General features: G+C 47.2%; 2 protein-coding genes across 2 annotated transcripts; one reads left to right on the top strand and one right to left on the bottom strand.

The window, feature by feature from the left end:
- Window positions 1-855: 855 nt before the first annotated feature.
- On the top strand, window positions 856-6,432 carry AICDA (activation induced cytidine deaminase). The gene is made up of 5 exons (XM_067530995.1): window positions 856-869; window positions 4,837-4,984; window positions 5,231-5,501; window positions 5,706-5,821; window positions 6,379-6,432. The coding sequence occupies exons 1-5, from the start codon at window positions 856-858 to the stop codon at window positions 6,430-6,432; spliced, it is 603 nt and encodes a 200-aa protein (XP_067387096.1).
- Window positions 6,433-12,829: 6,397 nt separating this feature from the next.
- LOC137141924 (C->U-editing enzyme APOBEC-1-like) lies at window positions 12,830-17,427 on the bottom strand. The gene is made up of 5 exons (XM_067531032.1): window positions 17,394-17,427; window positions 15,382-15,409; window positions 14,449-14,849; window positions 13,451-13,572; window positions 12,830-12,961 (listed from the first exon to the last, which is right to left on the bottom strand). Exons 1-5 carry the CDS (start codon window positions 17,425-17,427, stop codon window positions 12,830-12,832), a joined length of 717 nt encoding a protein of 238 aa, XP_067387133.1.
- Between the last annotated feature and the right edge of the window lie 1,562 nt (window positions 17,428-18,989).

The raw sequence follows: 18,989 nt of genomic DNA, 5'->3' as shown, positions 1-18,989 counted from the left end.
GTGCTTTTAAACAGCTGCTGTTTCCCACCCCAGAGGTGGCTGCTTTTCTGCAGTGGGTGATGCAACTCCTTTGTACAGCGTTTGTAAGACCCTGCAGGATGAAACTGACAACAGCAATGTAGATGACAGTAATAATTTGATGTTTTCTGGGTTCTTTTGATCCAAGGATTCCAGACACTTTACAAACATTAATGAAGAAAGCTTTACAATCCTTCTGTGAGGTTGGTCAGCATTATTATCCCCACTGTACAGAGGGAGAAACTGGGACACAGAGAGATTAAGGTCCAGATCATCAAAGGTTTTGGGGGGCCTAAACCCCCGCCCCCGAAATCAATGAGAGTTAGGAGCCTAAATACCTTTGAGGACGTGGGGCTAAGTGACATTGCCCAAGGTCAAACAATGAATCAGTGGCAAAGATAGGAAAAGAACCAAGGAGTCCTAGCTCCCAGTCCCCTGCTCTAACCATTAGACAACATTTCCAGTCTAGTAGTATTTTATTATTGATATTAATTTAGAAATATATCTTAAAGCTAAGAGGGGACCAATGACAGGTACAGAGGGTAGAGAAGAGTAGCCAATCAAGGCTAAGCATCATTTAGAACTGAAGTCCCTTTACATTTTAACTCTTTCCTCACTGGTTCCTGTGGCCCCAAAGAGATCTCTAACTCCTCCCCTAGCCAAACCAGACTGAAACCTGGGGGGAGATGATGGGTGGAGGTGACAAATGGGGGAGGGGCATACAGGGCAGTTCTCATTTCTGTACCTCAAGTGAGGGGACCATTCACACGGAGCAAGTTTGCAGGGTGATTCAGAGGACCTCCCTGTGACCTCCGTCACCCCAAAGGAGACCCCGGCATGGCCATGGACAGGTAAAAGGTGCCCTCATCTCTCCCTCCTACCAGAACTCAGGGCTTCTCTCTCTTGGTATGAATCTGCTCTGCACAGCTGCTCGCTGTCCCTCTCCATTTCTCCATCTGACTCAGGTCCCCAACTCTCCCTCCCATCTCTCTCGCTTTCATATCCTCCGGCTCCGTCTCTCTGTCTTTCTTTCTCTCTCTGACTGTCCCTCACTACATATTTCTCTCTCTATATCTTTTTCTGTCATTCCCCCCTCTCTCTGTCTAACTTATTCTTGTTCCGATTTTCTTTCTTTCTTTCTTGAAAAAAGAGCTAGGATAGGTAAAAGAGACAGCTGAGGGGGAAACATGCAAATGCTTCTGTGATCTCTCTATCTATCTAATCTCTTGCTGTAGATTTGTCTCTCATTCTCTCTCTGGTGTTCATATATTTGCTCCTAGGTACATATCATTCCAGTTTATGGTAGCTGTACTTGCACTGTAGTTACACTGTGACCAAGTTATCACCTAATCACTCTCATGCAATTGCATGTCATTCCCCTCTGCAACGACCTGCACCATGATTTGAACATTTGGGGCACGTATCTATATTAGAGGATATGCTCAACACCTAACTCCTTTCTTAAATGACTGAACAAAATCATGACTCAGACGGCATCTTCTCTAATTGTGCAGTAACTATATGGGGTGCACACACCCCGTAATTTATAACTAGGTATACAGTGTGAAGCTGCTCAGTTGCTTTAACCTCCTAATAATTGCCCAGATTTGACTTGTTGATACCAACCTACAACATGCTAGAAGTCCTTGCTATGGCAGAACTTCCATTGGAGTCAAAGTCAGAGAAAGAACACAGCCAGATCTGAAATTAGCACCAGAGCTGATTGAAATGTTTTGAATGAAAGAGTCTCCATTGAAAAATGGATGCTTTTTGAAATCAGTAATTTGCATGAAAATGGGTTTGTGTATTCTTTATTTTCCATTGCATCTGATGCCATTGGAAAATGCTCATTTAGGCGTCATTTTGCTTGTTTGGTTTATGGCTGTTCCTTTTCTCCCAATGCATTGCCCTTTTTCAGGGGCAAAATTGTTAAAAGGAATTGTAAAAAGAGGGGGAAAAAATTAAAAACGAAGCATTTGAAGGTGAAAATTTTCACAACAAATTTCAAATAAATGAAAAATTCTCCTTGGTCTAATCCCCCGGAATGAAAACACTTCAGAACGAATGGTCACGTCTGTCGAGATTTTTCCCTCCTGTTTTTTCGACCATCTCCAGCTAGGACCTCAGTATTTGACCCTAAATGTTATACTTGCTCCTTAGCCCGTAAGAGTGCAGCTTGTTCTACTGTCACAGCCGGAGGTCAGTCAGACTGAAGGTAAGAGCAAAAGGGGCGCCCCCTTTCTGTCCCCTTTTCAAGGGGAGCTAGTGCTGCACCTCCCGCCCCCGCTGCGGTAAGCCACATTTGAAAGTGAGAGTGGACCATTGGCCAGTAGGTAGATGTTTTGTGGAGAGGAGCCAGAGCTGCTTCTGTGGGCGAATGGGTGGATGGGTGGGGTGATGTAAGGGTAGGTTGGAGTTGGGACATGGCAGTACTAGCCTATTGGGGGCCCTAAACAGGAATATTTTGCGACCTCCCCGCCCAGCAACACATAATAAAAAGCGAATAGGGGCCCCCGTTAGCAACTAGGGGTCCTAAGCAATGGCTTAGTCTGCTTATGCCTAGCGCCGGCTCTGGAGGTGACGGTTCCGTGTGCACAAGATACAAATGTGAAAGAAAGCAAGAGTGATGACGGATAGATGAGGTGAGAGCGAGAGAGAAATGAACAGACAGAGAAATGGAAAGGCTGAAAGACACACTAAGAAATGGAGTGAGACAAACAGAGAAATGGAAATGGGGGGGTGTGTGTAGTCAGATAATTTGTACGGTACTTCTGACCAATCTTTTATGCTAAGCAGAGTTGGACTGCGGCAGTGCTTAGATGGGAGACCTCCAAGAAATCCCCAAATGCTGTAGGGAGTGGTGTGAGTAGCTCAATAGAGGGTCACTCTCCCCTCTGAGTCAGTACTGAGTCTAACACCAGCGTGTGGTGCTAAGGGGCGCAATGTTGCAGGGAGACGTGTGGGTTATTCGGTAAGGGTGCTCTGCCCTCTGGGTCAACACTAATGCTCCATCCTGGGAAAGAATGTTGTGGCATCAAAAGCAGAGGACTTCCATTTGAGCTAAAGGAATAGCTCCATCAGAGGGTAGCAGTAGGAGGCTATTGACTCTTCTGTGGACCATCCACAAGCAGAAGACATGGCACAGCTTAGTCCGTGTGTTACACTTGTCTATGAGTTTAAGTTTATAAAGTAGACATTGAGATGAAAGAGGATATACATATAATGTTTTTTCTGTACATTTAAGGTTGTGGGTTTGGAACAAAGGATGTGTGTGCGTGAGGGATGTGTGTATCTGTGTGAGAATGAGGGCTGTGTGTCTGGGTCTCTTTGTGAATGTGCATGAGGGAGACATATGTGTAAGGTAGGAAGCTTTACATATGTGAAGGTGGGTGTGCTGTGTGTATGTAAAGGTATGTGACAGAAGGGTGTGTTAATGTGAATGTGCAGATGTGTGTGACAGCTGTATGTGTCTATGAATGGGGGGTGTATGCATGTGTGTGAATGAGTGCATATGTCTGTATGCAAATGAAGGGTGTGCAAAGTATGTATGTGTATGAAGGTGTGTGATGGAGAGGAGTGTATGTGTGTGTAGTGAGAATGTGACTGTAATTTCCATTTTAAATACTGAAATACTCAGACAGTGTGGTGATAGGTAGATGTGTGAGGGAATGATGTGTGTGTATCACACAGAGGGGTGTGTGTGTGTGTATCTCTGTGTGTGTGCTGAAGAGATGTGTGTTTGCCTTAGGCTCTCAGACATCAGATTGGAATCAGACAAACCTACCCTACATGGAGGGCAATAAATCAAGTCCCCTCTCCCAACCTTTTCTCCACCCTCCTCCACCTCCAGACCCAAACCCTGTACCAACTGAACTGCTATGAGTCCCTCCATTACCCGTCAGCCCTTCAGAGGGAGGAGGTGACAGGCCAGGATTATTTTTAACCCATTCACTTCTGATTTGCATTGCTGTGGAGGTGGCTAGCGTCTCACCTCGGTGAACACAGCTGTTCGCAGCTGCTGCTGCTGCCCTGCATTGAGGTGAAGCCTGTTAGAAAAAGGTCCATGGCTTCCACATCCCCCTGGGTCCCACGCACAGCAGGACCCTGCACAAAGTAGTGGGTCACTACGTGTGAATTCGTTTGACTTAGGGCTTGTATCCATCCAGGTCTCCATCCAGAAATGGCCTTCCATCTTTTCGCTAGAATGCTGGTCTCTACTCCTCCCCCATGTTGTCCTCCCTGTATATCTTACTCCAGCATCCCACTGGTCTTTGTCATTCTGCCATGTGCATCCGCTGGAGGCCAAGGCGAGGTTCTTCTTCCATACAGCCTGCTCTCCAGGGCTTTGTCCAATCCTCGTTTTCAATCTACCTCGTGACGGGGCTGCCACCGCTTCACTGGGACCCTCTGCCACGGTCTGACGCTGTGCGAAAACAGCCCTTGATTACCCAGCCTGGAATGCCACAGCTTCTCAACTGCGCCCCAGTTCTCCTCTCTTCAGACACCCAAACAACCCCGCTTCCTCCTGGCTTTTATACCCTCCAGACAGTTTCATCCCCCCCCACCTTAGTTGCTGTTTAACCGAACTCTACAGATGAAGCTCTTTCCATTTCCATCTGTAGAGTCACCCCCTCCTGCCCCGTAGTCCTGTCTGTGGCCCTTTTCTGAACCCAGTGCAGTTTTGGTATGGATGGGCCTAGGAATGAAGAGGATGTTCTCAGTGCCGTCACACCAGAGTCCTGTACAGAGACGCGGTCGCTTCCCTGCTCTGGGACGTGCTATTACAGTTTAATCTTCCCCTCCAATGTTTTCCTGCAGCCTCCTGATGAAGCAGAAGAAATTCCTCTACAACTTCAAGAACCTGCGCTGGGCCCGGGGCCGCCATGAGACCTATCTCTGCTTTGTGGTCAAGCGTCGGAACAGCGCCACTTCCTGCTCCTTGGATTTCGGATACCTGCGCAACAAAGTATGGGCATGACTTGGGCACCTATCAATATAGCCAAGCATCCATCTGCTCACTCACCCAACCATCAGGGCATCTGTGTACTCACCCCCATATGCATCCGTGCACCCACCAGCTCACCCCCATCTATCCATGCATCCATCAGTTCAACCCCAGATCTGCCCACACTCATCCACTCCCCTGATATCCATCCAGGCATGTCTCCATCCTCTCTCCCATCATCTCCCTCTCTGTCTCTCTCTTACTCAGTCGGGCTGCCACGTGGAGATGCTCTTCCTGCGCTACATCTCTGCCTGGGACCTGGACCCAGGACGCTGCTACCGGGTCACCTGGTTCACCTCCTGGAGCCCCTGTTATGACTGTGCCCGCCACGTGGCTGACTTCCTGCGTGCCTACCCCAACCTGACGCTGCGCATCTTCGCCGCCCGGCTGTACTTCTGTGAGGACCGCAATGCTGAGCCAGAGGGGCTGAGACGCCTGCACCGGGCTGGGGTCCAGATCGCCATCATGACCTTCAAAGGTGAGTCAGGGAGAGGAAGGCAGTATCTCAGAGGTGGGGAGACAGAGGCCTGGAGAGAGGGGACTGGAGGAGATGGCAATGGGGTGATGTGGGAGACATATAAAGGAATATGGAGCCCTAGTGATCCTTGGGGAGAGTTGGGTGCTATTCTGGGCAGGCCTCACTCTGTACCATGTCTCCATCCTGACTTCTGCTCCTTGGCAGATTACTTCTACTGCTGGAACACCTTCGTGGAGAACCGGGAGAGGACCTTTAAAGCCTGGGAAGGGCTGCATGAAAACTCTGTCCGTCTGTCCAGGAGACTCCGGAGGATCCTCTTGGTGAGGGACATTTCTTCTTCCCCTGTCCATCCAGTGCATCTGTCCTCCCCTCCGTCTACTGCTGCACATCTGTTCTGCTAGGGACAGTTCTGCTAGGGAGGTTCTGCTAGTTCTGCTAGTTCTACTAGTTCTAGTTCTGCTAGTTCTGCTAGTTCTGTTCTGCTAGGGAGGTGGTGGAATCTCCATCCTTAGAGGTTTTTAAGGTGAGGCTTGACAAAGCCCTGGTTGGGATGATATAGCTGAGGTTAATCCTGCTTTGAGCAGGGGGTTGGACTAGATGACCTCCTGAGGTCCCTTCCAACTCTAATATTCTATGATTCTATGCTCCTGTGCGGCCCTTCTCTCCCCTCTATCTTCTCTTCTTGACTTTCCTCTGCCCACCTTCCTCATCTCTTCTCTCCTCCAATCCAAATCCCTTTCATTTTTACTCCACTCCTCTTGTGCTCCCCCATCTTCTCCATCCCTCGTTTCCTCTTGTCCCCTTCCTCTTCGGCTCCCCTCTCAGCGTTTCTGTTCGTTGCACAGTTAACCCGTCTCTTCTCTCTTGCTCTGCACAGCCACTGGATGAGGTGGACGACTTACGAGATGCCTTCAAAATCCTGGGACTTTGAAGTGGTCAGGAGTGAAGGTCACATACAAGCAGAAGACTCTGGAAACACTGGTGCTACAATCTCTCTCTTTCTCTCCCACTCCCACTTTCTCTCCTTCCTTCTTTCCATCTCTCCCTCCAGCCTTAAATCTTCGTGTCCTGAGAAAAGACATTTCTTACTTTTTCCCTTCCAAAGAAAATCAGGATGACCCTCTGAAGACAGAATTCTCCAACACTCCTGCTCCACCCAGCACTTCTGCCTGGCTGGGGGAATCTAGGACTGGAGTGAAAGTCCCAAATTGCCCTGCATTGATGCCTATAGGGTGTGACTTCACTGCAGATCTAATTCGAGAGATCAGGACCCAGGTCTGAGCATCCAGGTTGGCCTAGCGCAGGTATGGGTGACCACACCGCAAAGCCCAATATATGTTATTGTGAGCTCGCTGGTGCTGCATTCTCCTATGTGTGTCCCTAGGACGCTGGGGCACATCCCAGGGGTCTTTATGCTGCAGTGAGCTGAGTCGCTCCATGATTCTTTCCCAGTGAATTGTGGGAGAATTTGTCGGTCCTTCTGGGCACACAGGGGGAATTGTGGGAAGCTAGCACTCATCAAAAACTGCAGGCGTTCTACAATGGGGCAAGAACAGTTAAGCCACCTGGCTATCTTGTCTATTGAATGTGAACTTGCACGAGAAATTGACTTGGGGGGGCTAATTCATGATTTTGCAATGAAAAAGGCCAGAAAAATAAAGCTTTACAGCTAAATGGCCTAATTATAAAATGTTTGCAGTCACATTGGTCCATTAGAATAAAAAAATCAAGACAAAGACAGGATATAATAGGTTTATAATGACCAAAAAGTTACAAAACCGTCAGCAAACTTGTAGGACTCTCAGGCTGGGTGTTATGTTAAACAAAAATAGCAAAGGGGGGGGGGTATTTTTCAGAAATGTAGAATATGTAACAGTAATTTCAGAATTCAAACTTTTTTCACGGCTGATGGGATTGTATGTATGGGATGAGGGATTGTGGCATGTGTGTGGGAGGCGGCCCGTGTTACAAGTTTGTACTGGGCCTGAAAAAAGTATGCTTGGGCCTTGGGTTCCCCACAACCAATGTCCCTGCACTTTTCCATACAACACCTCCTTCTGGCAAAGTCTGACACTGCCCTATCTGAAATCTCCTTAAGCAGGTAGGGTTCCTACACCATTCTCAGTGGTGCTTCCTTCTGGGAGAGGCCAGAACCAGAGTGATTGAGAGCTCCCCTTCAATTAGGGTGCCTGCACCATTCCCTACAGTGCCGTCTGCTGGGAGAAGTAGGAAGAGGCTTAATTATGTTCTTTCCAAACACAAGTCTCCTGCACTGTTTCATATGGGACCCCCTGCTTGGAGAAAGTGGAACAGGAATAGCTGTGAAAATTCTCTGCAAAGCATTAATTTCCATGCATGGTGCTGTATATTTGTTTGATGTGATGCCTGTTAATGTTTGTACATATATATATATTTACACACACACACACACACACATATATATATAATAAATAAAATTCTTGTGTCTGAGTAGGCTTGGCAGAATTTGCTTTTTATTTTTTAATAATTTCAGCGAATAATATTGCTGTTTATTTTGAAGCATTTTTTTTTCAATTTTTATGGATTTAAATTGTCACAGTTGCATGAAATTGTGGGGGAGGGTCAAATACACAAAGTAAATATCCTTAAATCAAACTCTAGTAAGTTCTCAAGCAATATTTCCCTTACTTTGCCTATCTGTAAATGTCAATTATTATCAGTGGAAATATTTTCTGGTGGGTTTGTGCCTGTACAATGAAATCAACGTTTACTGATAAAAGCTAACCCTTCCAAACTTATGTATGAGCCTTAGCTTCTGTGGTCTGTTCTAGAGATGAGCCATAAAAGGGATATGAAGATGGAAGAAAGGATGGGAACATAATTCAGATGTTACACTTGAATCCTAGACATACTGGTTATTTTAGGGGGTAAACCAATGGCATCCCCTCAAATTAGCCCTTTAAATCATTACAGTGTCACACATCAAACACAGCTTGCTAAAGTGGTCAGGCAACATACACTTTGGAAATATCAACAGAAATAGACAAAGTGAGTAATACTTAACATGCAGCCAAGACTTAGAATAAATAGACCACAACCCTTCCCCGCAAAAGGAGGTAAACCTCACGGTCCACAATTTACAGAGGAGGAAACTGAGGCACTGATTTGCCCAAATTCACAAAACAAGGAATTAGCAGAGCTGGGAATAGAACCAGGTCTCCTATTTCAAGCATAGAACAGGGCATTGGCCAGCGAAGCACACTGCCTTGCATAATGACATGATCCTTTCTGGAACATAGAAACCTCTGTTGAGTAATAAGCTATAGAAGTATTATAGAAGCAACATTTTCTTAGAATTGGGACACCGGATTTTATTCCAAGTAGCATTCACTAATAATCCAAGGGGGAAATGAAAAGAGAGAAAAATCTCACAATAGACAAATAAAGGCACCTCTGTATGCACCAAATGTTCAGAACCCATCACAGATCATTTCCTTTCATCTTCTAACAGGATTGACTGGAGCTTTGGTCATTTATATAACCTAGTTGATCTAGCTACAGTAATAAAGCTGATCTAGTTCACACATTTCCAACCTGTAGCATAGTAGGTAGGCACCAAACAACCTGGGTCTCATCTGAACAGTCCATTAGGAAATTGATTTATTGGAAAGGCAATGGCTGCACTAAATTTGCTTTGTAAGTTCATCCAAGCAGAATTACACAGGGTGTCCCCATCCAGAGTAGAAACAGATGTGAATATTATGTAATAACTTTGCAGTTCATCCCCAAAGATCCCAAACTGTTTTATAGACTGTGAATACACAACAAATCCTGCATCGTGGCAGAGGGTTAGATTAGATGACCCTTATAGTCCCTTGTAGCCCTCTGGCTCTATGATTCCAATATGGGTAGCACTTCACCAATTATATTCTCTATGGAGATAGTGGTGAATTGATCCTAAGCCTCCTTCCTTAACTGTAACTCGGATCAAGCATTAATTCCCAGTGGAGATGCAAGGAGATCTATCCCAGGCCCTGTTCTGAGGTGCAGGTGTTGCATATGTGAATCCCAGGGATATGCGCCCTATGGAGATCCCTGGGGAAAACTAGAGCAGAGAAACTGTAATGTCAGCTCAAGCCCTCATTCTACCTAGTCTGGTATCCCAAACGTCCCCTTGTTGCACTTGAATAATTGTACAATGCTGATGTGGAAGAAAAATTCCTTCCTGACACCCCTTCATCCCAGTCTGTGCTATGCATGAGAGCTGATTACTGTCATTTTAGCTGGCTTAGGCACAGTTGTTGATTGCAGTCAAGAAATTATCCAGTCCTCTTTCAAATCCAGAACATGGATGCTATCCGTGCCACTCTGAAATATACACATGTGCTCCTCATTCAGAAAATCTGTCACAAAATTGTGGATGCAAAATTTCATGTGCATTTCCATGCTTAAATTGCATATTCCATTACCACAAATGCACATGCAAGATGCATAGTTTGTCATTTGTAGCTGTAATTACCCAATCTGCTTGCACAAATATGGCAATTACTCATGTGTTATTCATTCAGATGTGCCTGCATTTTTTTGTGCATGCAATTTTGGTACTGACTCATTTTCATAGTTGACGTGTGCTTTATTACATTTACAGCTGTGAGCTAACCCCTCCAAGTAATAGCCAAATCTAAAAAGATGTGTAGGAAACACCTCAGTTAATGAAAGAAAAAGGAAAAGAACAGCTATTTCGGGAGTACTATACAAACAATAGACATAGCAGTATAAATGTGTGTGGAGGCACCTAACAGAAAGAGTGCCATCTGCTGATTATCCAATAAAATATCTAGTATTGTTCATAAATTTGTGTGTTAAATAACGTTGATGTTCACTGAAAATAGCTTCCTGACTCTTAACAACAGTAACCAAAGCACAGCCATCAAAAAACAGGTCATTCACGTCTTTTCAAGAGCTGCACACTCCTGGTCATCATGGAACACCACCGGGGATCTTATTGAAGCAATACGTTTTCAAAATGCGTCATTCCCATCATCATTAATCACATGCGCTTCACCTCCTGGATTTCTGGCTAGTGAAGATATGATCTAATAAGGTCCTGTCTACATTGCAACTACAACCCCCCCGGGGACTCTGTTTGCAACACCTTCGCTGCTAACCTGGTTGTCCCTCAATATTGGCCTCAGTTTTCTAATCGCTTACCATGTGAATAACTATATTCAGATGGACAGCCCCACTTGCTTCCAAGGGAAGGACTTCTCAAATAACTAGAGTTATTCAAATTTGTGTGTGCAGGATTGGGCTCCTGGGTCCTACTTATAGAGTAGAGGGGGAGGTAAATGCGTCAGTTTGTGAGTGGTTCTGGGATCAACTGAGCACGTAGCCAGTTCACCGGCATGGCCGAATGTCTAGTGTAAATGGGGGCTAAGAACAGCTCAGCCTCATCATAGTCTAAAAGACTCACATTTAGATATTATCCAAAGCCACTTGCAATTCTGCCAGGTACAAAACCGAGGCTGTTACTCCAATTCACAAATGCACTCACTTGAAGCTGTCAAGTTTGAAATCATGACTAATAATGGCTCATTGATACAGCACTAGGCACCCCTGTACTGTACCTATAGTAATATGATTTATTAAAGCACTCTTCCCTAAATGTACTGTGGCCCTCGGGCTCCCGTGGGCCAAGCGCTTTTTCCGGTGTGGTGGGCACAAAATGGCCACCCAGACTCCTGCAAGTCTTAAGACGGCAGCCGCCTCACATCTGCCCCCTTTTCCTTCAGGCCTCTGAAGGCCAAGCTGTGCCTTCTGGACCTTGGGTTCTAGGGCAGGGGGGAAGGGGTAGGGTAGGGAGTGTCTGAGCCTGAGCCCGAGCCCACCCTCGTCTTCAGACACCAGCCCAGAGACCCTGGCTGACAGCAGTGGTTAGCTGCTGCTGTAAGGCACTATACAAGTCTCTTCTCTGGGCTGCTTCCCTACCCTGGTTTTCGCCAGGGCTGAGTAGCCTCTCCAACGGGCAAGATCCCGGCCCTACTCTGGCCTCGGCCTCTGCCAGTTCTTGTTCTCATTCTCCAAAAACCTCCAAACTCCCCCAAAACCTTCACACTCTCCAAGAGCCTCCCTTGCCTGGCTGGCAGGGAGCTTATATCTGCTCCCAGGCAGTTCTTGATTGGTCTCTGCTGACCCTGGCCGCAGCTGACCCTAATTGGTCTCAGCTGACCATGGCCTCAGCTGGCCCTAATCAGCCTGGAGGAAACCTGGGGCAGCTGCTAGGGGAACAGAGCCTTGGTCATTCTTGGGCTAACATAGCGTTCTCCTACCACCCTCCGGTAGCTCCTGTCACAGCACCTAATACAAGGATTGCTCCGGAGGAAATACACACCTCTTCCTCCTTCCCTGATCTCATTTGCATTGGTACAAATCTAGAGTAACTCCACTGACTTCAGTGTAGTTACTCAGGATTTACACCAAAGTAGATGAGAGCAGAATATAGCCCATTATAGGTAACTGAATTGGAGGCATTAGGGTCACCTATCCAACCCTGTTAATTAGTGGCTATTAGAGAGGGGACCGTGATCCAGGTCAGTATAATGATGATGTTGGTGATTCTGTTGTTTGGTTGATGGCTCAGTCTTGTTCCTTGGTGTGTAGCTGTAATTGGATGCTTGCAGGCAGGTGGTTACTTTAAGAACATAAGAAGGGCCACACTGGGTCAGACCAAGGGTCCATCTAGCCCAGTATCCTATCTTCCAACAGTAGCCAATGCCGGGTGCTTTTTGGAATGTGCAAGTGCAGGTGTGATTTTAGCATGGGACAGCACACCCATGTTAGCTTTATCTAGTGAGCATAGGTGACAGTGGTAGGGCAGATGTAGTGGCATGGACTTCAGGACAGCCAGCAACCAGAGTACAAGTCCTCCAGGGAGCCTACGTATGTCCTCTGGTTGCTAACTTGTGCTGAAGCCCATGCTACCACATCTACACTACTATGGTTACCTGTACTCACCAGTTTAAAGATAACAGGTGTGTCTACCTTTGCTACAATCACAACCTTCGCTTGTAGTGTAGACTTTCCAAAAAGTAGCCACCTGTCTACAAGCATCCAACCACAGCTACACACCACGGTAGAAGACTTGGCCAACTCTTTGCCTGCTTGATGGTTCTGGCTTGAACAATGATTGTGGATTATTGGTTGGTGTTCCAGGCTAGTATGTTGATGGAGGCTGCTGACTGGCTTGTGTCTAGACTTGAAGATGGGTCACTGCTGGTGACTGACTGGTGTTCCACGAAAATACATTGATGGGTAGAATGCTCAGCTGATGGCTTAGGCCTGAAAATTGGTCACTGCTGGTGACTGTTTGCTGTGTGGAGACTTTGCTGGAGGATTTTTCTATGACATTCTTGTAAAATGAGTCGGAAAACAGGTGAGCCAGTATAATACTTCAGCCAAATCTGTAAACAAGGAGGTAGGCCCTGGTACAAACAGAGAAAATGACATTAAAAGAACTTTGGAAGCGAACTGTCCAATAGTATCATACATTTCAAGGGAAGGGGCAACAAATAAAGAATCACTCTTTGAGCTGCAATCACTGACCATTTTTCAACAGTGTTGCTGAGAAGAAATTTGAAAGGAAATCCACAAAATACTCAATGACCCCATGAACCCAGATGGCACTTTCCATGTATTAGAGCTGAGCCATGAAAATGGGTCATCAGAGCCAGAGCAGATTTCAGAGGAGAGACATGGAATGTCACTCCTGGGACATAGCCTTCCTTAGGCTAACCTGGTATCAGTGGTGTTCTGCACAGTTACTCCATGGCTGAATTTGATTCCTCTGTGGAAGAGCCAGGAGGAGAACTCTAGTCTCTCGACTACCAGTTCTCTGCTTCAACCATCTCCTTTTACCTACATGTGACTCTGGATCAATTGTCTCCCCACCCCAACATTAAGCACCTACCAACCTGCAGGATACACTGGAATTCAAGCATATAGAATATCATCCATGGAGTGAAGTACCAGGGCCAGTAAATATCATCTCCTCTGACTCGGTGGTCGACAAATGTTCTCCAGCAGTAGTCGTAAGCTGAGTGAATAACATGATTACTAGTCACATGGTGAAGGACACAACAAGGGGCCCGATACACCAACCATCACCCACCCTGAGGTTGATCCAGGCAAGGGAGGAGAGGCCTTTAAAGAGATGACACTCCAACTGGTTGCACCCTGGAGATGCCTGCTGCGCTGCCCTGCCCTAAACTCCTATCTGAATAGGGTGTCCTCATTATTGCTCAGGATACAGTGACCCAGGGAAGAGAAAATGGCAATAGGAAATCAAAACATAAGCCCACCTGCTCAACGGTGGAGGGGGTGCCTACATACCAAACACTTCCTGAAACCGGGGCAGTCTGGAGATGGCAGCGATTCCCTAATGGGGCTGGTTTGAGGCATAAGTGACATAGCGTACAGCACCGTACCTAAGAGAGTGCTTCGTGAGGGTGGTTCTTGTCCCTGTGATGGCTGGGGATCAATCAGAGTCAAGGTAGCCCTACGGGGGGGAATAGTCTCCAAGAGCTGCCTGCCCTCTGATTGGCAGGGAAGGGAACAGACAGGACCGGCACAGGGCGATGGGAGGAGAGGAGGAAAAGGCAGGGGCAAGGCAAGCTGTCAAAGCTCCACTCTCTGCAGGGGGCAGGGAGCAACAGAAAATATTTGAAGCGACCCATTGACCTTCACCCTCCACCCCATTTCCCTAGAAATGAGTCCATGTTTGGCCAATATGGCAGCGTTTGATCGTGGATTGACTCCCACCAGCTCATTTCACGTGGCCGTCGAACTGGAATGACTTTCACTCACTACTAGCCTGGGACCACAGTGGTCCCCGTGCCCTAGAAGTGAAAGGTTTCATGTCCCATTCCCCAATCTCTGAAAACGAGGTACCTGACACCTCGGGAAGTGTTACCTGGAAGGTTCATGATGTACACGTTCACGCCACTGCTCACCAGGTCCCGGAGGCCTTGTCGGTTCCGTTCATCTCTGTGTCTGAAGAGCCGCCCCATGTAGATTTGCAGGCTCACTTTGGGGTGCGCCCTTAGGAACTGACCGATCACTCTGCAACACAGCCCACAGGGGCTCCAGGACAGGAACCAGGTAATGGAGCAGCGCACTGAAGGCCTGTGGCGTATCTCCTTGAAGTCATTTTCCAGGCAGTTGATTTCGGCATGCTGGGTGGGAGTGTTGGAGCACCACTTCCTCCAGAATTTGTGGCTGCTGCCCCACCTAATTTCATAGAGTAGGTATGTCACCTTGGGAAACGCGCTGGGGTCATAGAGCTCCCTAAATTCCTTTGGCTGTATCTTCCACCTGAAACCCAGATTCCATCATTGGCACCAACATCTTGAATGACCCCCCCCCCTCGTCTCACATGTTGCAAAAAAGACAGAGACGGGGTGAGAATGGGAGAGAGACAGCTCATGTGTAGCTAAAGAGATTGAGATGGGGGTGAGGATGGGAGAGAGACCGTATGATGATTTTAGTACCACCTCTTTGCAGATAGTGTGTGTGACTGTGTCCCCCCAGCTGCTGTCTCTAATGTCCCCTGGGATATATGATACCTGGTACTTCTGGCATCAGGGATTCAGTCTGCGCTCAGCTTTATTGTGAAGGCAGACAAGAATTCTGTCTGTAACAAAGCAATGCACAATGGCTGCAGTGTACTGCACCAGCACCTAAATCGTAATGAAAACGACAGAGAGAGAGAGAGAGGAAAGGAAAATACCAAGATGCTTTTGAGATAGCAAAGATGTTAGGGAAAGAAAATCCCTCCCTCTCCCTCTGAAATTCTCTGTGGCGTCAGTCATGGGCCAGAGCAGAGCTGCCAGCACATCACTCTTACCTGTGATTAGCACTTCTGAATGGATGACCTACGGGAAGAGAGTAGAGAGAGTCACTATGAGCTGGTTAAAAACTCAGGGTGGGTTGGGGGTGGAGGTGACTTTTGGGATTCCTAGGTCTCACCCAGGGATGCAGGACAGTACCTTAGGAAATTGGTGACCATTCATACCCACCTATTCCTTACAGTGGAAGTCCAGAGAGATGTGGCCCTGCTCCCTCCTAATCACGCCAGCTTTCTGCCATGTATTGTCGTTCTTCCCTCGGGGGTACTGTGCATAGTACCACCGTGGGCTATATGCTCCTTAAGAGTCTAACTGGGTTGGGAATTGGATAGGAGACCACCCTTGACCACTTAAATAGACCAGGAAGTCGGGACTCTGTAGGGGGTGCTCTTCCCTCCAAGTCAGGACTGACGCTATTGTAGCAGTAGGAGGTGCCGTGCTGTGGGAGTGGGGGAGAGGATGCTGGGGATGTCATGTCTTAGATGAGAGGAGATGTAAAACCAAGGATGGGGTGGTTAAAAGCTCTTGACGCTCTTCGTAGGACTAGAAGCGTTCACTCTGGTGTCCTGATTCAATTCTCACTTGCACGTTGCTGCCCCAAAAGTCTCTTTGTAGTTTCAACTGGCGACTAGATTCTTCTTCACTTCCAGTCCTAAAAGAGTTGTGTCGTGTTGCTGTGCCCTGTTAGGTAGTTGCTCCACCCCAGAGGTTCTCTTCTGACACCATTTGTACATCAGTGCAACTCCATTTCTTTCCGTGGAGTCACTACTCATTTACAGTGGTATAAGAGGAGAAATCAGGCCCACTGCATCAGCTGGTGAAACAATTTGGAAGGGCTCATCCTGGAAGATGCTAGGGAAATGTTAGTTCATTGTGAGGATAGATCCTGGCAAATTGCCCCATGTTACTGACACGGATCCTCCTCCCTCTGCTCTCAGTCACCTCCTTGATGTCTGTGATTTATCTCTGAGTCCCTTTCTTCTGAACCTCTCATTAATCCCTGGGCTCCCAGAGTGGAGCTGCCATCCCTATCTTGTGCAACTAGTTTGGTTCGTAGGAACCTTGAAGGCGATAACCGAAAGAATGAAAATATAGACCTAGTGACCTTGGTTCCCAGGCTTGGAGCTAAACATCTTGGCGCCTTTGCAAAGGGATTAGATAAAGTTCAAAGGGAATTGAGGAAATATTTTGGTGTGTCAGATTTTAACCCTTTCTGTCCCAGAGCAAAGAGAGTTTTTCCTATCCTGCCTGCAAGAGGGACACTTAAGAGCAGTGCTTCCAATGATGTGGCTTCCTGATTGCTAGGAGCTGGACTGGTCAAGTCAGTGACACAGAACTATGTTCACTCTCTTATAGGAATACAAGAATAAATACTTTTCATTTGACACTGGCCACCTCATAGCCATGACATGGTGAGAACCAGCCCAGGGCTGCATCAGAAACAATGCTCTAGGGATGAAAAGTATCGTACCCCAGCCTCCAATCCCTGGGCCATCCAAGCTCTCTCACCTGGTGCTGGTTTAGGACCACTGCTTCAGACAGGCCTCCTATCCCATTCCTTGATCCACTTGGGTCAGCTGGTAGCCCTGCCATTCCCTGCTACAACCTGGGCTGGACTGTATTTCATACCCGAGAGATGATCTCAGCCCTATGCCAATCCTCAGTCCCCCTGAGTCATCCACTCTGCCACCCTCCCCTTGAGACTTGGGTTTTAAATAATTTGCATTCTTTAGGGACAAATCTTACCCCACATTTTGTACCTCAGAATACAAACACAGACACATACACCTTGAAACGCATACACGGAGAGAAAAATACATCCCGATAAAAAATGTTTGCATTATACAAAGAACCCCACATCCACTCCTCCGCATCCCTGCATGACCACAAGTGCTCACGAACATACACAACATGCATACGTATACACAATCACTCACATCAAACAATCACACAACACAGGTACACATAGACAGACAGACAGACACACACACACACTCTCTCTCTCTTTCACCTACACACATACCTGTCTCTGTGGAAGCAGGCATGGCTTCCTCTCCCTTGTCTGCTAGCCTCCTGGTCTGTGGGATAGTCTTTTTCCTCTCTTAATTGAGACACTTTATCTCTTTCAATTCCTGTCAATGAGAGTTGGCATTTCCCAGAGCAAAGGGATGGTACCACGTAATCACCCAGCGCCCTGGAGATTAAAGAGCAGGGAACATTCTTGCCCTAGCAAGCGGAGGGGCTGGGGGCTAAATGGGAGGAGCACAGGAGGGAGTGGGGAAAGGGAATGGATTAGTGACCTGATAATTCCTCTCCGTTTCTAACCTCTTTGGCCGTCCTGGAAAGAGGGGAGTTTTCCCAAATGCTGAAGGACAGTGCAAGATCACGGAAGGCATTCTTTATACCGGCAGAGAGGTATTTGCCTGCCTGTTCTCTTTCTTTGCCCCCTTTCCAGTGAAGGCAGTTTGGGAGCACACAAAGGGCATCTGCCATCCGGCCTTGGTGCCTTCATGGCCTGTGCATTGGGGAGAAATCCTCCAGCAAAGCAGTAAGGAGGCTTTACTCCTTGAGGGAGGAGAGCAATGATTTATTTGGCTAGGACGGGACTCTCTCCCACCCTTTCTAAATCAGCCATCCGCGGGCTCTAGACACGCCAGAGCTCTCCAGCACTGGGCACGGTACCTGACCTCCCCTCCCGCCTGTGGTTTTGCTGGTTTCCATCATCATTTGGTCAGTGTGTGACGACATGTTATCAATCTCGGTCTGCAGCTCGGTGTGGCTCCCTTTCCCACACAGCCCAAGGAATGCCGTAAATCACCGGGGAAAAGGAGAGGAGAAAGGAATAGCCCCTGGCAACCCCCACTCGTTTTTCAGCCAGAGCTTTGTACTTCCTGCTATTGCTCTTTGCAGACCCAGAAGAAAACGTGACTTTTTCATTTCATACAATGACAGTACCAGACTGTGCCCCCTGCCCAGAGTGACTGGGAATCCTGGAGGTTGGTGGCCCCAGCGACTCCCCAGTCAGGAGTCTTTCCCCATTGCCAACAGCAAGAAGGTGGGAGTGGAATAGCTGGAAACTCCAACAACAGCCAGCACTCCTGGACCTTCCCTTCCTGTTAAGAGAGGTGGGGAGCAGGTAGCAAGGAGCTGCCCCCAGCCTCCATTTCTACATCATTCCCTTCGGTGCCTCCTGCTGGGAAAGCATGAGACTGCAATAGCACTGGGGTCTTTACAGTTCTTGCACTGTTTGCTGCGGTGCCTCTTGCAGGGAGAAGCCAGGTTTGCATCGTACAGGATTATGTTGGGAAGGAGGCAAACGACACATTAACACGTCAGTAAATCTAAGCACTAAAGAAGCACTTCCTTTGAAGAAGCGTTTTCTGTTTCATTCTGTTCTTTCTTAATGCTCAGAACTAATATAGAAAATAAAACCAAGAAATCCAGTGATAGAAAAATAAGCTCAAGTAATAAAAGAGCAAGAAAAATTCTCTCTGAAATACAAATGCATATAAAAACAAGCTGCTTGTGAAAGTCCTGATGCAAACAATTCATTGCTTTGACTTTATAATGGTTGTTTCTCAAGGCACAAGAAATACGATTGAGACAA

Source organism: Emydura macquarii, unplaced genomic scaffold (assembly GCF_026122565.2).
Source record: "Emydura macquarii macquarii isolate MOO-44397 ecotype Brisbane River unplaced genomic scaffold, CSIRO-AGI_Emac_v2 contig_3122, whole genome shotgun sequence".
NCBI lineage: Eukaryota > Metazoa > Chordata > Testudines > Chelidae > Emydura > Emydura macquarii.
The sequence above is the reverse complement of the archived record's forward strand: the minus strand, read 5'-3'. Positions and strand labels throughout refer to the sequence as shown.